Raw genomic sequence first — 21,029 nt, forward strand, 5'->3', positions numbered from 1 at the left:
GTGAAATGCTTCCCAATTTCCCGAAAATACTTCAATAAGTGGTTTGACAAGTTTTCAGTTCCTAAAATGTGTAATTCTTATTGATACAGAACAAAAGCTATTCTCATTAACAAGCAAAGTTCTTAGGGTCACATTCAGAATCTTTTTCCTTAAAGCCAGATGTATTCTTCCTCTTTCAAGTGCTTTTATCTAAAGATGTTTTATGACAACTGGCAAACTGCTGATCAAAAGTTAGTCCAATACAACAAAACTCTCACTAAAAGACGAAGAAATGGTCTTTAAGAAAACATGACATAAAAATTAATGAATGAAAAAATGGTTTTAAAAAAAATGAAGAAAAAAAACGAATGCCTTTAACTTGATCTGTTACTGAGAAGAGAAATAATGCTGATGATAATCGAAGTAAAGTTAATTCCGATCAAATCAAGTCAGTTCGCAGATGACTGGCTTATTCATTTCCGTATCTTTGGTACCATGCAAAGTACCTGGCATTTACAGGACTTAAAAACATTCTCTACAAGCTGAGAGCTGAAAGCATCTGTGACACAGAAACTTACTGGGTAACTCAAAAACAAACATGCTCTTGGAACAGGCAGGGTAGTTATCCTAAGTTAAAAAAAATTGTTGTGATAACATCTTTCATGAAAAAAAAAGTACCTGCCACCAATGCCAAATAGTTAATTAGGAAAATAGATTAAGAAAAAAATATCTTGCTACACACACACATACACATACATAAACTCCTTGCTTCATACTTCAAATAAATTTTTAAAACGTCAGAAGTCCTGAGGATGAAAGATTTCTAGGAGGACCAAAAAAATGACTACAAGTCAGTTCAGGTCAGAAAGGGGGTGCTGGAAGAAAAGAGAATATCTGAATACATACCATTGCCGAGTACTATGCTAATTTACCTAAGTACCTAGTTTGGTGCTAACAACTTCATGAAGTAAATATATCAATTTTAATAGGAAATCAACATAAATTAGTTAAGAGTTGGTTTTAAAGGCAGATTGCTTGGGTTCATATCCTGGTTCTACCACTAGTCTGTACCCTTAGGCAAACTTAGTTTCTCCATGCCTCAATTTTTCTATTTATAAAAAATGGGCACAGTAACAGAAGCACAGGGCTATTAGAAAGATCAAATGAATTAATACATTTAATACTTAGACTACTGCCATGCACATAATAATTATTAGTTGCTATTGATGAGGTAACACTGAGGCCAACTGACTTTACCTACAACACGTGTTTTTAAATGGCAGAGGTGGGATTTGGACTAACACTTCACTCCAAATCTAAATATCCAGGATTGAGGTTAGGAGGAAAGAAGTTCTGGGTAGGTTTTCTTAAAACTGCTAGTCAATAAAGTTAAAGTTTGGAACACCAAAGCATTTTCTGTATGTATTCCATTTCATGGTTTTGTACATTGTTTTTACTTATTTTCTTCTCATGTCTCAGTAAAACAATCCTTTAAAAATTTTCTACATTGTTTTGTTTTTGTACACTTTGGTCATGGCAAGTTTAGGGGAGGGTGGAGGAAGGGACAGTGGAATCACTCTTCCTGGTACCTTTGTGCTGCTTGATACCAGATGAAAGCAAAGTAATAGGACAAGACTGGCCTAGGTAGCTAGGGCAGAAGGCAGTTAAGTATGGAAACTATGAAAGAACAGAGAAGGGGCCAGCCAGGAAAACTGAAGTCTCCTAGCCAGAAGAATTTTCTTTTTTCTCCCCACCTAGTGAATTTCCACAGTAAGCAAACAGTATTATGACAGGTTTTTTAGCAAAGCCATGGAATCAAATCATCCACTCTCCAAACAGTAAGACTGTTGATGCTACACATCTAATTGGCAAAGCAAGTAAATGCTTTTAAAAAAGGAAAAGAGATGTTTAATTTTGTTAGTCAATTCTAGTACCCTACATGTCTAGTTCTGCTTCATCATCTAAGGAGTATTTAATAATTTAGTTAGACACAGCAGGCAGGTTGCATATTGTGACAAAGGATGGCAAAAATTACAATTACTTGATTAGTTATGGAAATGCTAAAACACAAGGCAGTGGACTGAAAGAGATGCTAAACTTGCTTGTTTCAGGCAGAGGTGACCTTTCTGAAATATGACTGTTTTTACAAAGCTGACACTGTACTTTTGGTGAGACAAAAATATACTGTGATATCTGTAAATTACAAAACTCAAAAGTAACTTTTGGAACAAGACTTATTTTTCCAAGTCAGGAAGTATTAAACCACATTATCATACCTGGTATCAATTTTATCTTGAAACCATTTGCTGTGAGACGAGGATCGGACAGGTAAGTTGATCCACTGTATCTTTGGTCATCTGCTGTCATTTTATTTAAAATCTCTAAATAATGAGATCCATTAAAAAGACTGAAAAAGAAATTATGGCCCTTTAACTTATTAAATACGTAAAGTGAAATAAGAGAATTTACGGAGAAAAGTTAATCCGACGGCCCTTTAAAAAGTGTTATTATCACTAACCAAAATACAAAGGTATAAGGAGCCCTGTGAGAAACTTTACCTTTTTACATTTCTGTTAATACTTCGTAGACCTACCATATATACAGTGTACAGAAAGGAGGAAGAATAGACACAAAAGACAGTTTCTATCTTCTAGAATGTTATACAAACTAAATGTGAAATTTAAAAAGTACTCTCTCTATAATACAAATGAAAACTTTATTTATAAATAATGCCATTTTATATCTTTATTTACAAAGACACATTGTCAAGTTATTGATGTAGCCCATCCTGTGTAATAGTCTATTGCTAGTCAAGGTTTCTTCAATAAGAAGATAAGCATGTATCTTTTTCTCCCAAGAACTTATAAAAGTAATTCAGGGCTTGGGAGAGATACCTCCAGTATACTATAGGCATGGTATGTTTGCCAAAGGTGGCATACGCTGAGTGGAACTAGCCCTAAACAAAATTTTGAGGTGGCCAACGATTATCTAGGGCACAAATTAACGTTTCATGCTGGTTTTAGGCTTGGTCAGGTGCTTCGTAACATGTTATTTACAGTAATGTGTCGGTTACAGTTGACACCTATGTAAATAAGGCACTGTTCTATATTCTATCCAGTGCAGGATGATGAGCTGCTACTTCATTAAAATCTTGTACCCCTTGAAAATTAAATGAATAGATGATGTCTTTGCTTATCACCTCTGAAAGGCTGAGGACCCCACTGGCTATAAGAGCAGATATCATGGAGAGGAGAACTTTGGCTATATAGCAGATGTGCGCTGTCTGGTCTAACCCAACATTGAGAAGACCAATCTGAGAGCCGGTGGCAGTGGTAGTGGTGGTGATAATGATATAGTATAGAAATTAGTGGTGCAGGGTCTACAGTTACTGTCAAGATTGGAATGCTGGATCCACTGCTTATATACTGACTGTATGAACCTTGGTAAGTTACTTAACATTCTGTGTTTCAGTTTCCTCGTTAAAATGTGGATACCTCTCATACAGTTATTGTGAAGATAAGATCATGAAAGCAAGGGGCTTAGTAAAGTTCCTATCATATAGTAAGAGCTCAATAAATATGAGCCATTATTGTTATTATTATTGAGCTCTTACTTTGTATTTTATAATCTCTAAATTATATACTCCGTTGAGAGAGAAACTACACAACCTGCATTAGAACTCTGACACGAAAATTGAGCCCAACCCATAATTACCTTCTTTATGACTCAGTTTTTAAAAACTTATATTATTAACTGTGATGGGGATGTCATATTTCAGAAGAAAGGTGAAAACAATTTTGAATTAAGCTTTGTTGCTGTCCATGTTCAAATAAGAAAGATTTATTCTCAGGCCAGTGTGGACCCCAAATAATAACTTTTAATTTATTTGTTTTTAAATAACAGAATGCCACAAAGAAGAATATTTTTAAAAACCTATAATTCATAAAGCACAAAAATATTTTTGAGATCTAAATGAAAATTTACGAATACCATTTAGAAAAGCAGTGGAGTATACAAAATACACCTTAGCTCTTTTTAAGTGAAGAAAAAGAAAAGTACTATCAGATTTTTGAACTGTTTTAATTAAGCCTAAGGCTGTATTAATTCTTTTTAATTCTTTCTTTGACAGTTTCCTAGCCGGTCTTAAAAGAATACTGTAAAAGACACTAGGTTTTAATTACTGTGATTACTATTGCCTTAATTAAAAAGATAGCTTTATCAAATGTTTTTTTGGTTCTGGCCTGTTTTTCTTTCTGGAGGCAGGGTCTTTAACACAAGGGTTTAAATACATTTTTTAAATGATTTCTGATTTATTCTTGGAAGTCTGAAACAGAACGTTGGCCTCCAAAACAAATTGTCATCTTTTTAATTTCAGGTTTTTATCTCCTTTGTCATAAATATAATTTCTTCTACCTATGTCAGACTAAAAAAGAAATATTAAGTACAAAAAAGTAAAATGTTAGTAGATTATTTAACAGTTATTTGTTTTTACAGAAAACAATTTGCTCACATAGGATATGAAAAGGAAATACCCCCATAACAATCTATCATAAAGTTAGTTCAGGCAACAATCATCAATGGATAAAACCATTAGATGGAAAGGTTATTGGGGAACTTTAAGATGGAACATCAGGTTGTCAGCAGCTGAACCCAGTGATAAGTGCCTTTTGATGTGATGAAATATGAAGTACATAGCACCACCTATTAAGCAGTCTTACCAGAAAGTAGAATCTAAATCTATTCAATCCTCCTGAGCTAACTTCCATTTAAAAATGGGAGAGGGAAAAACAAGTTAAACACGATCACAAGAAAGCAAGAGAGACAAATAGAGACAATGGGATATCCCAATGAACAAGCAACTAAGAATCTACATTAACGGTGTGATATTAGAAGAGATTTAAAATACAAAGCAAAATGTAATGGTTGGACCTTGTTTAGATATAAATTAAACTTAATTTAAAACCTATAAAAAGACATTCTGAGACAATGAGGAACAATTCCAAGGAATTAGTATTGTGTAACGCATGAAAAAAGGCATTGTGGCTAAGAAAATGGCCATTTTAGAGAGAAACATACTGAAAATTCTAAGGATGGGAATCATTCTAAATCCTTTAGCAAAAGGAAAAACATACATGTGTGTATGTGTGTGTGTGTGTGTATATATATACACATATACATACCAAGGACAGGCAGTAAATGTGGCAAAATCTTGATAATTGTTGATAAAGGCATTTATTGAATAATTCTGTTTTGGTATATGTTTGAAATGTTAAAACAAAGAGTGCACAATGAAGAAGAGTCATGGCAATCCAATGTCAGGACTACCCTGGGGAAATCACTAATGTACAGGGGGGAACTGAGCTTGATATTTATTAACTGCAGAAGTAAACTATCTAGAATATTCTAAAATTATTTATTTAAAAACAATTCCATTAAATATGTGAAATCAAATTACAAAAATTTCTTTAAATAAATACCACTTTTCCCTGCTAGGAAACACTTTCAACTTTTTACCTTCAATTTCAATAAATGTTCTTAGAGTAAAAAAAATTATATAACTTCACCATACCTCTCTGTCAATATAATTGGCTTTTCGAGCGGCTCTGCAGGAAGTTTGTGATTCTCAAGAAGTCTTTTAAATAGCAGCGCTTCTTCCACTCTGTATGGATTTAATAACATTATCTCTGTTTTGGATGTAATTAGCCACGCATCAGGAAACTTGAGATTGTGGATCAAGTAAGATTCGTCCTTTTCTTCTAAGTCAAATTTCCTATGTTTATCAGAATTCTTTTTTAAGTTTTCCATAGAAAACGGGATCTGAACTTTTTTAATGTTTTGGGTTTTTTTTTCAATTTGGGACTGAAAGAGCTCATCAAGTTTTGGCTGATTAGATAATGAAGTTTTCAACTTGTTCTTCTGTGCCAAATTCCATGCGCTGGTGGGTTTTATCCTTTTTTTGCCATCTTTTAATGATACTTGCGACTCCTGTTCAATGGCTCTCTTGATTTGCCTATTGTATCTTTCCAAGTCTTTAGTAGCCTTCTCTTCATATCTATGAATAGAGATAAAAAAGAACTAATGAAGTCATAATGAGAAATACATTAACCATCCGAAGCAAATTTTATAAAAAATAAAGAGCTGGCATTCCAGGTTCAGTAACGACAAAGGAGTTCGTATTGGATTAACCCACCTTAATATAACCATAAGCTCTGAACAAAATACAGAAATCAACCATTTAAAATAGGCACTGAAGAGCAATGAAAAGCATGCAGAATTTGGAATGGATTCAACCCTTGAAAAAAAAGAGATCCACATTTATACCACTTTTACCCAGAGGGCAGTCCCCAGAGCATTAAGGAAGAGTAGCAAGAACTCAGTCAGAAAGCTGCACTCTTATTAGACTGAGTCATCAGAACACAGAACTCCCTGCTTCCAAAACAGCTGGAAATTGAGGGAGAAAATCCCGTGTGAGAATCTAGAGGAAAATAATCACTAGAAGGCTAAATAAGCTAAACAGAGATTTCAGTGGCTGCCTGCTGCAGGAGAAACAGAGTTTGGAGTTTAAATCCCACATAATTAGATGACTTGGAAAACACTTTGGGCTTTCAATTAAAACTGGAGGAGGGCTACATCTTACAACTTAGGGGTAAGGAAACAAAACAAAAACAAACAAACAAACAAAACAAAAAACTATGTTCTAGAACTAAGGAAGCTGCCCTAGGACTAACAGCAAAATTTAAACAGTTTTTGCCTAAGGAAGTGTAAAACAAAGTCTCCTTAAGCTCCAGGTGATCTGTCAGCAATTTAAATGCGTGGTAGAACAAAACCCAACACTTTTCGGAAGATAACAGAATCCAGAGTTTCTACAACATATCAACCACAATGTCCATTATACAAGCAAAAGTTACCACTCAAGCAATAAAAAAGGAAAATGTGAGTTATGGTAAAGAGAAAAAGTGGACAGTAAAAACCAGCCTCAAGATGATGATGTAGATGTCGGAACTGCAAAAAAAAATTTTTTAATTGGTCTTTACATATATTTAAGGACTTACGAAAAAGATGATCACAATGAGAGACTAGAAGGGGTAATCTCAACAGAGAAGGGAAATTATAAAATGAACCAAATGGAAATGGAAATTCTAAAACTAAAAAATAGAATATCTGAAATGAAAAATTCACTGGGTACACTTAACAGCAGATAAGAGATGGCAAAAGAAAGGATCAGGAAATTTGAAGACAGATCAAAGGAAATTATCCAATCTGAACAACAGAGAGAAAAATGATTGAAAGAAGACTGAAAAAACACTTCAGTGACTTATGGCAAAACAAGCAACCTAACTTATATGTAATTCGAGTCTCAGATTAAAAATATAAAAGTAATGGGGTAGGGACGTCCCTGGTGGCACAGTGGCTAAGAATCCGCCTGCCAATGCAGGGGACATGGGTTTGAGCCCTTGTCTGGGAAGATCCCATGTGCTGCAGAGCAACTAAGCCCGTGAGCCACAACTACTGAGCTTACGCTCTAGAGCCTGCGAGCCACAACTACTGAGCCCGTGTGCCTAGAGCCCATGCTCCACAACAAGAGAAGCCACTGCAATGAGAAGCTCTTGCACCGCAATGAAGAGTAGCCCCCGCTTGCCGCAACTAGAAAAAGCCTGTGCACAGCAACAAGACCCAATGCAGCCAAAACAAAAAAAAGTAATGGGGTAAAAATATTCAAAGAAATTATGGCTGAAAGTTACCCAATTTGGATAAATGCAACATTTTACAGATTCAAGAAGGTCAATGAACCCCAAGCAGGAAAAATGCAAAGAAATCCACAGCTTAAGTACATTAGAATCAAACTGCTGAAAACCAAAGATAAAGATAAAATCTTAGAAGTACAGAGGAGGAAAAAAAAAGATGTTACAAAAAAGGAGCACCACAACAAATGATGGATATAACTTCTCATCATAAGCAATGTAGAGCCAGATAACAGTGAATAACATCTTTTAAGTGCTATAAGAATCCAGGATTCAATTATATCCATAAAAATTTACTTCAAACTTGAAGACGAAACAGACATTTTCAAAAAGAAAGCTGAGATCTGTTGCCAACATAATTACATTATTAAGAAATGTCACCACATGGTAACTCAGATGTATAGGAAAAAATGATGAGCACCAAAAATGGTAACTACGTAGGTAAACAGGAAAAAAAAAAAAAAAGATCTTTTGAAAAATTCTCTTATTTCTTTGAAAGATAACTGTTTAAATTTTAAAAGTAATATTTAAAGATGCGGTTTATTTTTACGTAGATGTAAAATATATGACACCAACTATGTAAAGGACAGGGGTGGTAAGTGGAATTATACTTGGAACATTTTTATAGTTTATGTGAAATGGTATCCTATTTTTTAAATAATTAATTAATTTTATTTATTTTTGGCCACGTTGGGTCTTCGTTGCTGCATGCAAGCTTTCTCTAGTTGTGGCAAGTTGGGGCTACTCTTCATTGTAGTGCACGTGCTTTTCACTGCGGTGGCTTCTCTTTTTTGTGGAGCATGGGCTCTAGGCGCGCAGGCTTCAGTAGTTGTGGCATGTGGGCTCAGTAGCTGTGGCTCGTGGCCTCTAGAGCACAGGCTCAGTACTTGTGGAGCACGGGCTTAGTTGCTCCGTGGCATATGGGATCTTCCCGGACCAGAGCTCGAACCTGTGTCCGCTGCATTGGCAGGTGGATTGTTAACTGCTGTGCCACGGAAGTTCCTAAAATGGTACCCTATTAACTCTAAGTAGATTATGATAAATTAAGGATGTATAATGTATTCCCCAGAGCAAAAAATAAGGCAAAGCCAATAGAGGAATTAAAATTAAATATGAAATTATATTCTTTTAACCCTAAAGAGGCTGCCTCTCTCCCAAAACAAGGAGGAACAGAGGAACAAAACTGAGAAGGAATAGGAAAATGGTAGACCAAAACACAACCATATCAATTAATACATTACATGGACTAACTATTGCATTTGAAAGGCAGAGTCCGTCAGACTGAATTTCAAAATCCAGAGATGTAAAGGTGTGACCAACAAGGTGGAGTAGGAAGATCCTGAGCTTACCTCCTCCCATGGGCACAACAAAATTATAACTATTTACAGAGCAGCTATCAATTAGAATGAACTAAAGACTAGCAGAGATCTTCTACAACTAAAGATATAAAGAAGGAACCACAATGAGATGGGTAGGAGGGACAGAGTCGTGGTATAGTCAAGACCATACCCCCAGGGGAGAAGACCCACAAACAGGAGAATGATATCAATCACAGAGCTTCTTTCCAAAGAGCATAGGGTCTGAGCTCCACATTAGGATCCCCAGCTCAGGGGTCCTGCACCAGGAAAGAAGACCCCAGAACGTTTGGCTCTGAAGGTTAGTGAGGCTTACTTTCAATAGAGTCAGAGGGCTGAAGGAAATAGAGATTCCACTCTTAAAGGGCACACACAAAATCTCACACACTCCAAGACCCAGGGCAGAAGCAGTAATCTGAAAGGAGCTGGGTCAGACCCACCTGCTGATCTGGGAAAGCCTCCCAGAGGCAGGAGGCAAATGGAACTCACCGTGGGGACATAGATACTGGCAGTAGCCATTTTAGGGAGCTCATTCTACCATGTGCAATGCTGGTAAGCACCATTTTGGAATCCTCCCTCTAGCTTATTAGCATTGGGATGCAGTCCTGCCCCAAGCCACCAGCCTGTCAGCATCAGTACTGGGACACCTCAGGCCAAGCAGCTAGCTGGGCAGGGACACAGCACCACACACCAGCAGGCCAGCTGCCACAGGACCCGAGTCAACAGCCCCTTAGGACCCGGCCCCATCTACCAAAGGGCCTGGGATCCGGCTCCCCATACCAGTGCATGGGCACGAGCCCTGGGACATTCAGCCAGCCATTGGAACTGGTCCTGGCACCAGCAGGCAGAGACCAACTCTAGGACCCCACAAGGTCCTGTAGCTGGAAACCCTAGGACCCAGCTCTGCCCACCAGGGGTTAGACAACAGACCCAGGACATCTTGGGCCTGGGCCCATACACCAGCCCTGGAAACTCTAAGCCTGGTACCAAGAAACGCCAAGATGCAGCTTTGCCCACCAGTGTGCTGGCACTAGCCCCAGGACGCAGCCTCACTCACCAGTGGGCCAATACCTACTCTGGGACACCCCAGACTCCACAGCTAGCCATGTCAGGAACTGGGCCCACTCACCAGCAGGCCGACAGCAGCTTTGGGACACCACAACTATACAGAAAGCTGTGTCAGGAACCACCTCTGCCTACCAGCAGGCAGACACTAGATCAAGGAACCCCAGCCGGCAGCCAGCCACCTGGAGACCCCACTCCACCCACCAACGGGCCAGGACTAGCCTCGGGACCCCCCAGGACTCCACAGCCAGTCAACTCATGACCTGGCCCCATCTACCTGTGGGCGGCCCACACCAGTAACCAGGACTCCTCTGGCCATACCAGGACATGGCCCTGCCCACCATCAGCTGGCACCCTTTGTGTAAGGCAGGGCATGGCGACCAACTGGAATGGGGGCCAGCCACAACCACCAGCACACCCACAGTAGTCAGCCCACCACAACAGAAGGACCCACACAACCCACATAGAGGGCACCACTAAAGCATATAGCTCTGGTGACCAGACAGGAGTGTGCTACTGGGTCCCATATGATGTCTCCTACAAAAGGCCACTTCTCCAAGAGGGGGAAATGGAATGAACCTACCAAATACATAGAAATAAAAACAGCATATTAGGCAAAATGAGGCAAGAGAGAAACATGTTCCAAACGAAGGAACATGATAAAACCCCATAAGAACTAAGTAAAGTGGAGATAAGCAATCTACCCAATAGAGTTCAAGGTAATGATCATAAAGATGCTTAAAGAACTCAGGAGAAGATGGACTGACACAGTGAGAAGTTAGAAGTTTTTAACAAAGAGTAGGAAAATACAAAGATAACCAAACAAAGATGAAGAATACAATAACTGAAATAAAAAATACACTAGAAAGAATCAACAGTAAATTAGATGATACAGAGGAACAGATCAGTGAGCTGGAAGGCAGAGTAGTGGAAATCACTGAAGCTGTACAGAAAAAAAGAATAAAAAGAAATGAGGACAGTTTAAGAGACCTCTGGGAGTCTCTTATGTCAAGTGTACTAATGTTCTCATGATAGGGGTCTCAGAAGGAAAAGAGAGAGAGAAAGGGGCAGAGAACATATTTGAAGACATACTAGCTTAAAACTTCTCTAAACCTGGGAAAGGAAACAGACATCCAGGAAGTCCAGGATGCACAGATAGTCCAAAACAGGATCAACCCAAAGAGGACCACACCAAGACACACTGCTATTAAATTGGCAAAAATTAAAGATAAGAGAGTATATTAAAATCAGCAAGGGAAAAGCAAGAAGCTATGCATAAGAGAATTCCATAAGGCTATCAGCTGACTTTTCAGCAGAATCTCTGAAGGCCAGAGGGAATGGCATGATATATTTAGTGATGAAAGGCAAAAACCTACAACCAAGAATACTCTACCCAGCAAGTCTTTTGTTCAGATTTGAAGGAGTGATAAAAAGTTTGACAGACAACCAAAAGCTAAGAGTTCAGTACCACAAAACTAGCTTTGTAAGAAATGTTAAACACAACAAATAACTTGGTGTGGATGTGGAAAAAAGGGAACCCTCGTGCACTGTTGGTGGGAATGTAACCTGGTGCAACCGCTATGGAAAACAGTCTGGAGATTCCTCAAAAAATTAAAACTAGACCTAACATATGATCCAACAATTCAACCTCTGGGTATTTATCCAAAGAAAACATGATAAATATAACTAACATCGATGTATGTTGTAAATTAAAGGCGTTAAGAAAGTAAATCCTAAGAGTTCTCGTTCCAAGGGAAAAAAACATTTTTTTCCAATTCTTAATGTTGTATATATATGAGATGATGGCTGTTCACTAAACTTATTGTGGTAATCATTTTACGATGTATGTAAGTCAAATCATTGTGCTGTACACCTTAAATTTATACAGTGCTGTATGTCAATTATATCTCAAGGAAAAAAAGAGTAGACGCCTAAAAATTTAAAATATTAATATTTTAAATGAAGTGACTACTAATATTTTAAAAATTATCAACATTTAGAAAATGCACTTTGTCAGAAACACCTTCACCTTCAGTATAGTTGAATATTTTTGTTTCACTTTCACGTTTACTTTTGCTTTTGCATACTGAAATAAGTACAATGTTCTTTATTCTGCTAATCTATGCTAAGCACAATTTGCCAAGCTGCTTTCAAGTATTTGATCAATTTCCTATGCAATACTCTGGTCTAATTTCTTAGGGAAAAGCACCAAGAGATGGGCAACGGAATCTTTTTCTATCAAAACATCACTAACTCTCAGGGGAAAAAGTACTAAAATACAATGAAGGATTAAAAAAACCCTTTATAATAATTAAAATTTATTTTAAATCTAGGAACATAAAGTACTATCCAATACAGCAAAATTAAAATGCAGTCCACTTAAATAAAAAAGCAAATTCCAGCTATATGTGTCTACAAGAGTTACACAGATAGCACGGGGGAAAAAGACAGATAGTTTGAAAGTAAAAGAATGGAAAAGATAAACCATGCAAATCGTAAGCATAACAGCAGCTTATAGTAATATACGATGAAATAAATTTCAAAACAAGAAACAATACCACAGATAACAGGAATATTTCATAATGACCAAAGGGAATCATTAGGAAGGTATACCAATCACAAATGTGCATGGATCTAATAACAAAAAGCTTCAAACTATGTGAAGCAAAAAATTACAGATCTAAAAGTAGAAATACATCCAGAATTACAGTTGGGGACTTTAATGCCCCTCCCTGAGGCACTGACAGAATTAGACCAAAACAAAAAAATCAGTAAAGCCTTAAGAAGATTTTAGCAATACTATCAACTACCTTGACTTAATTGTCATTTTAGAACACTACATCTAACAGCTACAGAATTCAGATTCTTTTTAGGAGCCCATTCTTCGAGATATGCTGCTGGGCATAATTCTCAATAAATTTCTAAAGATTTAAATCTAACAGTATTTTCCCTGTCCATGACAAAATTAATTAGAATTCAGTAGCAATAAGATATTTAGAAAAACTCCAAATATTTGGAAACTAAACAATACAGCTTTATTCGTAATATCCCATATCTGGAAAGAACACAATGTTCATCAACTGGAGACTGAGAAAACAAATTGTGGTATACTTATACAACTGAGTATTACTTACTGATTAAAAAAGAATAAACTATATGCATACATTCAACAAACATGGATGAAAACGACAAAAATATTTTGTTGAGGGGAAGAAGCTGGACATAAAGGAGTACATATCATTATGATTTTATATATAAGAAGTTTAAGTACTGGAAAAACCAAGCTAGTGCGACGGAAATCAAAATAGTGGCTGAGAATGGAGACTGGTTTCTAGGTAGCACTAAAGAACCTTCTGGGGTGATGGAAATGTTCTATATTTTGTTTGCAGTGGTGGTTTCATCGTTGTACACATATGAAAATGCACTAAGCTATATACATTTAAGATCTATGCATTTCACAGCAGCTAAACTTTACTCAATTTAAAAAACCATTTAAGGTACAGGCAACTAAAAAAAAAAAAAAAAAGAAATAATTAAACAATAAAATAAGGAGTCAGGGCTTCCCTGGTGGCGCAGTGGTTGAGAGTTCGCCTGCCGATGCAGGGGACACGGGTTCGTGCCCCGGTCCAGGAAGATCCCACATGCGCGGAGCAGCTAGGCCCGTGAGCCATGGCCGCTGAGCCTGTGCGTCCGGAGCCTGTGCTCCGCAACAGGAGAGGCCACAACAGTGAGAGGCCCGCGTACCGCAAAAAAAAAAAAAAAAAAAAAAAAAAAAGTCAATTTTAGATGTGAAGAGCTCCTTAAATATGTGCTATATCATCAACATAGAAGAAGCAATTCCCTGAGCACAACAAAAGAAAACTTACATACATTTAATAATTATATACTAGTAAAGTTAAGATCACTATAATAATAACACTCAAAATAAAAATTATATGATTAAATTTGTAATGGTTTCATAACTAAATGTTAATTTTTTTGTTACTATTTATTTCTCATTTTAGAGTCAACAATAAAAAAATAAATTCAAATAAACTGAACACATCCAAACCACCTAATTTAATTCAATTTCAAACAAGGTAATGGACCTTTTAAAATTATATGGGTAAGGGCTTCCCTGGTGGCACAGTGGTTAAGGATCCGCCTGCCAGCGCAGGGGACACGGGTTCGAGCCCTGGTCTGGGAAGATCCCACACAGCTCGGAGCAACTAAGCCCGCGCGCCACAACTACTGAGCCTGTGCTCTAGAGCCCGCAAGCCAAAACTACTAAGCCCACGTGCCACAACTACTAAAGCCCGTGCACCTAGAGCCCGTGCTCCACAACGAGAAGCCACCGCAATGAGAAGCCCGCGCACTGCAATGAAGAGTAGCCCCCACTCACCGCAACTAGAGAAAGCCCACACGTAGCAACAAACACCCAAAGCAGCAAAAAATAAATAAATAGATTTATTAAAAAAAAAATTATACTGGGTAAAAAGTTAAGAGGTCTTTTCTTTTTGGTTAACAATAGCAGAAGTAAAATGAAACTCCTGGGGCCAAAGACAGCAGTCTGGTATAGTGGTTATATCAACCCTTTTCTAAAAAATTGAGATGCCTGGGTCCTACCCTCTGAGTTTCCAATTCTCCACACCTAAGCTGGAGTTGGGCAGCATTATCTTTAAAATGAGTTTTAAGTACTTAGAATAGTGCTTGGCACATAGTAAATGATAATAAATGTTCGTTATCATTATTTTCTATCAAGAAACACCTATCTTATAATGAACGGGGCACACAATTGACTAAACGTTGATAATTATCTGAGCAACCTTGCTAAAACGTTCCTTAAATGCAGTTTTAAAATTGAGACTAGAAAATGTTATTTCTAATCTTAAGAAACTCTTAAGAAACTGTTTGAGTTCTATTGTAGGTAACATATATACATTTTTAAGGAGAAATTTGAGTAGTTATGTACTAGGAAATAAAAATGATACTACTGGGAGAATGGAATTAAATGTTAAAAGTGAGACTAAAACACAAGAAACAAGCACATTATGTAATCTGTACTCAGCATATGTTTGTTAAATAAAGAAATGTTAGCTGGAGGAGAATGTAAAACAGCCTTTATTTCACTGTGAACTAGATGAATGAAAAATGCCTCTTTTGGTTACTGACCAGGCCACATTCATAATTTTTTACGTTATTTTTCTCCCATTTCCGCTTAGAATCTGAAGTTCTGGATTATAAAACACAAAATTTTCAATACAGTTTACCTTCAATAAGTACTATAAATAAGTATTTTTAGCTCTTAGACATTCAAACTCAAGATTTCCTCCTACGGTGGAAAATGAGTTCAAGATGAAGGTTACCATTTGTAATTAATTATGATGTGCAAATTTTCACATATGGTACTAATCTTTTGATTTATTCAAGAAGTCAATTTAATTAGTTCCTTGGGAAATATAAAAAGTTATGTCCAAAGGAATATTAAGTAAATGTTAAGTAAAAACAGCTGTTATCTTCAACTTTATATCATTAAGGGATTTAGTAACTTGAACAAAAAATATTAATTCTGATTTATCAGTAATCAATTCAAATGTTTCTGTGTCTCAAGATTACATGTAATTATAAAGTTTACTTACCATTTTTCAATAATATCCCAAGTATAGTACTGTTCTAAGTTATTTTAAGTAGAAATATGTTCATAGCTACTACAAATGAAAGTTCAAGTTCACATCAATTGACTGAGAACCCAGTGGGAGGACACAGTGGTTTCTAATCCACTAGAGGAAAGGAGAAGAAAGCAAGGGGGAAAAAAAATCCAGAAAGGAAAAATTTTAAAATGTAGGTACCCTCTACTGCAAAGTCTATCCTAAGCTCTCGGTAGAAAACCCGGATCCAATGTCTTATTCAAAACTGTTTGAACCTTCCATGATCTGACCAGCCTACCCCATCTTTCTTTATCACACTCCCCCATGATCCATTCCTGTCATAAAGGGCATCTTCCAGTTCCTCAATAACTATTTTCCTTCTAGCTTCTGGGCATTCTTACATGCTGTTCCTTCTACAAAGAAAATTCCCTACACCATTTTGATTAATTTCTACTCAGGGAAGCATTTCCTGTCCCATAAATATGATTAAGCCCAACTGCTAACTGTTTTCATAACTCTTCTGTGTTCCTTTTATTTAAAAACTCTTCATATTCTATGATTACTATTTGTTTAATAGTGTCTTCCTCACTAGACTGCACTTTTATGAGTAGTAAAAGTATCTTTTATTTATAATTTATCACTGTATCTGAAATGACTAGCTAGAGTACATAGGGCCTTGTACACAGAATGGCCTCAGTAAATAGTTCCTAACTGAAAGAAACAAGGAAGGGAAAGAGAAGGGGGGGAAAGGGAAGGAAGCAAGGGAGGAAAGAAACAAGGGAAGGAAAGGGATGGGAAAAAAACAGGAAACAAGAAGAGAAAAAAAGGGAAGAAAAGGAAGAATGGCTGGAAAGACTGATTATCTGTAGAAGAGGAGTCTACTCTCATATCCCTTCACACTCCTTATAGAATTTAAGACCATGGAAAGAATTCTAAGATAAAGATCAGAAGAGAAATGGTAGTTAGTGTGATTCTTGTGTTATAACATATTTACTCTACCTTTTCACTAATCATGATTTTGATTCACAGATCCCTGGCTCTGGAAGATTCTAATAGAGCTTTTTGTGACATACAGTAAGCTCTCTGATCCCAAGATACCTATATTTTCTTCACAGGTTTCTATTTCTGGGCTCCAAATTAAATTTAACCTTGAATAAGCAAATGAAAAATAATATCTATCACAATAGAGAAATTTCCTTTTCACAGATTAAAAACTCTGATTAACATCATGAACAATTATTTACTATGTGCTAGTCATTTATCTTGTATCATAACACACAATATATCTTATTTAATTTTCACAACAATCCGGGAGATACTGTCCACACATTTTTTACAAAAAGCTATCAAAGAGAGGAAGTGAGGTTAGAACGCAGGTGTAGCTTCAGAGGCCTGCTCTTGACCAACAATGCCTCTTTTGTATACCTTATGGCAATAGAGAAAATTCTGAATTCCAGAATACTGCCTGATGATTAACAAATTTTTAGATGAGACCTATTAACCATAACCCTTGTACCTTAACACCTTGGGGCCTGCAAGGAGAAACAATGCCGACATTCCTTGAAAGGAAACTGGAGTAATACCTGCTATTGTGAGGCTGCAAGGGAACAGCTACCTTGAGCTGTTCCAATGTCAATACTTCCATGAGAACTGGGAACATCTATGCTTTTTTTAATTTTCTCAGACAGCTCTCAATTCATCACCTCCCTGGTCAATGCAATTCAACTTCTGAGGGCTTACTGTATTAAAACTCAAGTGCTCTCACCTTTAAACTGAATGTGTCATTTATGTAAGACAAAAGATAATTAACAATGTGTGAACCTTATTTGCATCTTAATTCAAATAAACTTTTAAAAAATTTGACATTTATGAAATAATTAGAAATTTGAACAATGAAGATTAAGGAATTCATGTTTTAGAAAGTGGTAACAATTTGTATTATGGCTCTGTTTAAAATAAGAGTATATTTATCTTTTACAGATATATATTAAAGAACAAAACACAACCACCATTCCCACTTAAAAAAAAAGTTAACTTGTGGAGGTTTTGCCTATTGGTGTGTTAATAGTGGTCTTTATTACTTTAAATTAACAGTGTCTTTATAAGATTGAAAAGCTAATGAAAAAATGAAAAAAAAAATTGGTCAAGTATCCATGTAGTTTATCACCAAATATAAACTCTGGATGACAGGTTACATTTAAAATTTTTTCCAGATGTTTGACATAGTATTGCGATGCCTTAGGTCAGGGGTCCTCAAACCCCGGGACACGGACCGGTATCGGTCCACGGCCTGTTAGTAACTGGGCCGCACAGCAGGAGGTGAGCAGCAGGCAAGCGAGCGAAGCTTCATCTGCCACTCCCCATCACTCGCGTGACTGCCTGAACCATCCCCACCGGCCCCCACCAGTGGAAAAATTGTCTGCCACAAAACTGGTCCCTCGTGCCAAAAAGGTTAGGTAGGGACCACTGCCTCAGGTAATAATATGTGACTGGAAGTATAATTGCACTCTTTCATTTTCTTGTGAGCTAAATCACTCAAAACATAATATTTTGTGTTTACAGCAAGTGCCCTAAGTCAATTAGAAACACCCCTCATATTTTTTGGGAATATTTATTCAGATCATCTGATCTAAAAATGGCAAATAATATGTAGTTATTTTAATCAAAGAGATCAAACCACCTATTTACCTAGCCCCAAAAACCCACCATAGTTTATAAGTTGTCAATAAATAAAAGATTTTATAAGAAAGCCTTGAGTTATACTGAATAGGAACAGTATTAACATCATTAAATTAAATCTGCAACAATGTTACAATTTTTTGTATTGTGTTACATATTTTAGAGACCAATTTAAAAAGGGAATAGTCAAGATCTTAAAAACACCACTGTTCTAATGCAAAAGTTTAAAAAAGAAAAAGTCCTGTCATAGGAAGATTAACGTAAAAATAAAAAAGAAATAGAAGAAAATGGTAGTTTTTAGTTAAGAATGGAAAACCTTTAACTACAAACTTAAATCAGAAAGTAGTTAAGGCTTGTACCAAAATAAAAAACAAACAAACAAAATCCCATAAAAACCTCTAAATTAGCAAAAAAGTAATGCCAAAAAAGGTACTCTAGTCACGCCAAAAGCCGTTTTCCATTCTGCTTTTCCATAAATAAGTTAAAAAAAATTTTTTTTAACTCAGTGAGTCATATAGAATGGAAATATCTGAACATTCAGGTCCCATGAAAGCTCTGGAAACTTACTTCAGTTTTTCCTCTTCACTCAATGTCTTCCACAGTTCTTCAATTTGTACTGTTGCATCTTCCAAACTGGTCTTGGAATTGTCTGTGAGAAACTGAGCACGATGATCTTGAACAAAAAGGGCACTTGCTGACATGGGTTTCTTGATTACTCGATTGCTAATTAAATCATAAGCTGTAAGCTGTCCAGATTTGTTATCTACCACATTTGATTTTTTGTTATAGGAACTTTCATTCAAATTCTTTTGTTCAGGACTTGGGTTATTATTATTATTACTTACTTTACATGCTAAACTTTCTTGAGGTACTAAAATTTTCACAGGTTCAATGTTTTCTCCTCTTGAATCTTTAAGTACATTTCCCTTGCTCCAGTCATCTACACAAATTTCCAAAGACTTCTCAGGAACTGCTTCTTCCTCATTTTCCCCACTCTCATCTATATGGCCTTTACTGCCATTTTCTGATTGGGCTTGCTTAACAGAACCTACAAAACAAACTTCACTATATTCCTTTTGGGTGTCCTCACATGATAAATTATTCATTGGAATCTCCTGAAATGTATTCCCACTGTTCTTATCAATGCTAGAATTTTCACTATTAAAATGATCATCACAATGGTCACCAATATGCATATGATGATTCAAACAATAATTAGTGTTTTGCCCAGATTTATCATTATGCACATCATTCTGGAAAGGAATGGCTGAAGTATCAACATTTGGATAATTATTTCCAGATGTTTCCATCGTAGTAAAAAGCACATCTGTTTCTGTTGTTTTACTAACAACCATGTCATCTGAGGAAACATCTGTTTTATTACTTTCATAAGAATTTGTACTAGTTAGTGATCCATAATAAGTTGTCATCAGATTCTCAAGAGCAATCAACACAGATTCCTAAAAATACAAATTAACAAATGTTAGAGGAAATTATGAAAATAATATTAAAAAATCTACAGAAACAAGCATATCTTTTTCATATGAAAATGGTTAGGACTGCATAAATTTGTAAATAGCATAAATACAAAAAAAATCTGAAAAAGATTACCTTATTCTGTAATAATACTTGACTTTTATCTGGTGTTAAATTCACATCTACATCAGCTGTAGGAACATCAATTTTCAGAAAGAAAATGGGATACAAACGAGTAGATTCCTTTAGGCATTTCAGATTGTAATAATGTCGGATTAGCTAGAAATATACGTAATAGTGAAAGACAAAAAAAAAAGACATAAAAAAAGATAGTATTGCCATCTTTAAAATACCACCAAAAGAAGCATATTTAACTGAGAAACTGAGTGGATGTAACTGCTTATTAGGAAAAGTAGTATCTAAATAGTAATGCTCATTTAGAGGCTTTGAACTTACATAAAGCACAAGCATTCATTAAGAAGTACAAATATCCAATGCAACTGGCTTCATGGTTAAAAGATCATAGCGTCATGGATGTTTTGAAAGTCCTGGGTTCAAATCCAAATTGTGTTACTTCCTCGTTATGTGGTCTAAGATAGTCACAAACATTTCAGTCTCTTCACTATAAATAAGGATAATAATTCACCACAGAACTGTTGTGAAGAGTCATATGTAAGGTACCTAGCACAATGCTTAATAAATGATATTGTATCTATTTTTCCTTTTCCTTATTTTGGAACAAATTCTTAGAAGTAGTCCTTATAAGAAGCTGACAAGTGACAGAGTTTTTATTTCTGATCCAAGTGATACTTTTTCTTAAAAAGATTACCTTTAATATATCTTTTTGGTGTACTGGTCGACTGTTTATAAAGATGAAACTCCTTTCTGGGGTCGAAAGACTTGTGAAAGAGTGGTCTGCATCATGCTTTGGAAGAAATCCACTTAGATAAATCTATAATTGTAATAAATAATTACAGAATTGATATGCAATGTCAATGATAAATGTGATTCCATGGGTCTGGCTATATACAATACATTAAGAGGTATAAAAAAATTGAGACTTCCCTGGTGGCTCAGTGGTTAAGAATCCGCCTGCCAATGCAGGG

At 36.2% G+C, this 21,029-nt stretch overlaps 1 protein-coding gene across 7 annotated transcripts in view; it reads right to left on the reverse strand.

Annotated features, from left to right (window-relative positions):
• The window catches only part of PMS1 (PMS1 homolog 1, mismatch repair system component), a 98,551-nt gene that overhangs the window by 6,489 nt on the left and 71,033 nt on the right, over positions 1–21,029 (reverse strand). For 5 of the 7 annotated variants that reach the window (XM_073807496.1, XM_033859955.2, XM_019931520.3 and 2 more), the window contains 5 exons: positions 20,753–20,875; positions 20,059–20,202; positions 19,015–19,907; positions 5,549–6,031; positions 2,256–2,386 (listed from right to left, as the gene is read on the reverse strand). In XM_073807496.1, the coding sequence (XP_073663597.1) occupies positions 2,256–2,386; positions 5,549–6,031; positions 19,015–19,907; positions 20,059–20,202; positions 20,753–20,875 (1,774 nt within the window). The remainder of the gene's footprint in view (positions 1–2,255; positions 2,387–5,548; positions 6,032–19,014; positions 19,908–20,058; positions 20,203–20,752; positions 20,876–21,029) is intronic. The other 2 variants (XR_002175632.3, XM_019931523.3) reach the window with 2 other exon arrangements.

The sequence above is a fragment of the Tursiops truncatus genome, chromosome 7, assembly GCF_011762595.2.
Source record: "Tursiops truncatus isolate mTurTru1 chromosome 7, mTurTru1.mat.Y, whole genome shotgun sequence".
Lineage (NCBI taxonomy): Eukaryota > Metazoa > Chordata > Mammalia > Artiodactyla > Delphinidae > Tursiops > Tursiops truncatus.